At 40.8% G+C, this 3,243-nt stretch overlaps 1 protein-coding gene across 7 annotated transcripts in view; it reads left to right on the top strand.

The window, feature by feature from the left end:
- Positions 1 to 3,243, top strand: part of LOC106525338 (regulator of G-protein signaling 12) — a 69,258-nt gene that overhangs the window by 25,336 nt on the left and 40,679 nt on the right. Inside the window, exon 1 of one of the 7 annotated variants that reach the window (XM_014019536.1) lies at positions 1,364 to 1,678. The exons of 5 other annotated variants lie outside the window; for them this stretch is intronic. In XM_014019536.1, coding sequence (XP_013874990.1) covers positions 1,562 to 1,678 — 117 coding nt within the window. In that variant the 5' untranslated portion in view covers positions 1,364 to 1,561. Of the gene's footprint in view, positions 1 to 1,363; positions 1,679 to 3,243 lie in introns of those variants that run through there. One more of the 7 variants, XM_014019537.1, reaches the window with a different exon arrangement.

Here is a 3,243-nt window from a genome sequence, read left to right as displayed (position 1 = left end):
GCACAGTGGCTCAGTTGGTAGAGCTGATGCCTCTCAGCAAGAAGGTTGCCGGATCAAAACCCAGCCCAGGGACCTTTCAGGGTGGGGTTTGCATGTTCTCTACATGCGTACGTGGGTTCTCTCTSGGCACTSCAGCTTCCTCCTACAGACCAAAAACATGGCTGTTAGGTTAATTCATAACTCTAAAATTGTCCCTAAGTTCAGAAGAGAGTGCAGAATTCAAGACTTACTAAAACTCAGCAATGAGTTCGACTCTCCTATTTTTACTTTTATTAGTATCTCTGTATTATTTATTTCTTCTTTAATCAGTTGCACACGTAGTACTTTTCGGTGTTTATAAGAGCACATGTAAAAACACTGTTTCTATGCAGGAAAYACCATGTAGAGCTCAGTTATTGTTTGTTAGCGGCGCTTAATGAGATGAGGAACATATTTCATGTTTAGTCAAAGTTAAATACGAAACGTGGAAGTTATTACAACTGACCCTATGAGGACCACTATAACACTCGTGTCGTCCTCAGTGAAAATGGGTTTGACATTCCTGTTCAACATAAAATGATCCTAGATTAAAACTCTGCCATGAAGGCAGGTAATATTCAGTCCTTCAAGAAATGCTTGGTCCTTTTTGTTTTAGATCTGCATTCAGACATGTTTTGGTTAAAAATTTTTAATTGTGTGAATGTGTGTGTGAATGTGTGTGTGAATGGGTGAATGACTGAAGTGTAAAGAACTTTGGGGTCCAAGTGGGCTTGATGAAGGGCTATATAAGTTCAGACCATTTACCATTAAATCAGTTTCTAGTGAGGACTGAACTCTGGCTATTTGCATATCCTGCAACACCCAACATGCCTACCCAGGAAACCTGTAATTAAATACTCTCAGTTTTGCTCTCTGTTTTTATGACATAATCAAGCACCAAGTCAGGTGTATCATCTGACACCGTGCCTGCTCTGCCTTTTAATCATCCTAATAAGCTCAGGCTTGGTCATGGCTGATTTAAAAACAAAAACAGGTTGAATTCTTCAGGCGACTGATCGGTTGGTCTTTACACAGAAGTATCATCTAGAGTGGAAATTGATGCGCTGTGGCAGTAATTAGTCTCCTGAGTTCAACTGGTGGCCTACCAAAACTTTTATTCAGATTATACAAAAATCATATGGTCTCAATTTAAACTAAATGGGTTTTTTTTTCTTCTCTCTGCGACCGAGTGGGCCTAACTGGAAAGAAAGGAGGAGGCCAGGGTGGGTGGGCYGGTGTGGATTTCAAATAATGAGTGTGTATTTTTGCATGAGGGGAATAAATGGGGGTTAATCTTTCTGATTCCTTCATGCCACTGTGGTAGAAGCTGTATGTATTGTCAGGCGGGCTGCCATGGCAACAACTGCAAAGAAGGCCTTACTTTCCTCCTTGGCGCCCCCTCCTTTACTCTCTTTTTCTTTCCTCTATTTTTTTTTCTTTTCTGTCCAGCACCTTGTCAAATCTCTTCCTCTCTCACCCTCCCTCTCCTTCTCCAACTTGTACAGACACGGTTTGCGGAGTTTTGGGTGGGGAATGTTCAGGTATGCATTTGCACATACACACACAGAGAATGTGCCTGTCTGCTGCTGGTGAGGCAGGCCGGGAAACAATGAGTCTCAAAAAGAGACTTTCCTTCAAGAGGACCTGGATTTTCAGCACCGTAAGTAAACAGTGGCTCACGGGCTGAGCCTCCTCTTCCCTCTTCAGAACGAAGCCAGGAGACTACTTTTGTTCAGTCAGCTGTTTTTCTCATTTCTCATTCTTCTTCGTCGCCCGTCTCTTTCTTCAACTCAAAGCAGCTGTCTGAAACGGACGGGACTTGTGGTTTGTCTGGAGCGTGTTGGAATCAGCCTCGACTTGTGTAAAAGTTTCGAAGAGGCTTTGTTTATTCGAGTGTGGTAAAAATCCTGAACAGGGAATGTYCTAACACAAAGCCTCAAAAATGACAAAAAAAGTTACTTTAAAAACTTTTGAGATGCATTGTGAGGCATTAATTACCATAGATGAGTTTGCTTTGCCTTTCAGCTAATTGACCAGTGATTTAATTCCACTTGAGTTGTGATTTGACTGTCTTCAGATGATCATCTACAAAACTACAGCCTGCGGTTGAGATGTTAGACTGGATGGTTAGGAGATCATGCCACAGTCCAATCTTTTTCCATCTGGAGAGCCAAATCTTYGAAGAAGATTGATTTTTGCTCATTTAGTGGAGCACCAAATGAGGACAGCATTCCAGAAGATTCAAGCTTTGAAATGGGTTGGTTGAAATTTCGGCTTATATAAACGCTGCCAAGCCACCCACAGTGGAGAGTTTGTTAGGAGAGGTGTCAATCAAGGGAGACAATGTCTGAACAAGTGGTGACAGTCTGCATGGTCATCACTTTAGCTTCAGTGTCAGAGAGTTTTGGTAAAGGGAGCTGTAGGAAATCATTAAACTCACAATAGTGAGTGTGGTGTAACCCTTTAAGCAGAGACAGATCAATATTAACAGCCATCTTTATTGTATTTGCCAACTCTTGGCAAATATACRCCCATTATAATCATTTATTCAAGMTAACATTTATTTCTTAAAAGKGTAGATCAGATAATTTGAAACAGTGATCTGTGGTACGATTATAATCAGTTCATATCTTACATGTAGGTAGCTCTTTGAACCACCACAGTTTGGAGAAGTTGGGTTTCATTCAGACAGGACTGACMCACTAACTGTTACTGTGAGTAGAGCCTGGACCAAAGTGGATTTTTGCCATCTTAWAGCAAMTCCAGTTTCAAATCTTTTATAGCATGATGGCAGTTTCACAATACAAAGTTACCTAAAGAGTATGGCATGGGTTTTGCAAGCACAAATAGTGGCAGCTGCTAACTGTAGCACTTCTCATGTATRGACTGGGGGCACGTCCAGCAGGTACAACATATGTTGTACATAAAGGGATCCATGATTAGTTGTAACACTAGACTTTATTTGATAAACATATATTTTTAACTGTAAAATAAAGACTGTAAAAAACTGTAGGCTATTTAGATTTTAAAATTTTTAAAAATATATCTTAACATGGACCGAGCCATTTTATTTACACACAAAGCATTCGGGGTAAATGATGACGCGGATAGGTCCTCAGTGCGAGGTTGCTAGCGAGCTATTTCCACCCTGAAGGTTAATCTTGGACAATATCTGATGATCGACTCTTTTAAATGAAACCAGAGAGCGTTGACAGAGAGGAGAAG

The sequence above is a fragment of the Austrofundulus limnaeus genome, unplaced genomic scaffold, assembly GCF_001266775.1.
Source record: "Austrofundulus limnaeus strain Quisiro unplaced genomic scaffold, Austrofundulus_limnaeus-1.0 Scaffold223, whole genome shotgun sequence".
Taxonomy (NCBI): domain Eukaryota; kingdom Metazoa; phylum Chordata; class Actinopteri; order Cyprinodontiformes; family Rivulidae; genus Austrofundulus; species Austrofundulus limnaeus.
Note: the sequence above shows the minus strand (reverse complement) of the source record. Positions and strands in the feature narration are given on the sequence as shown.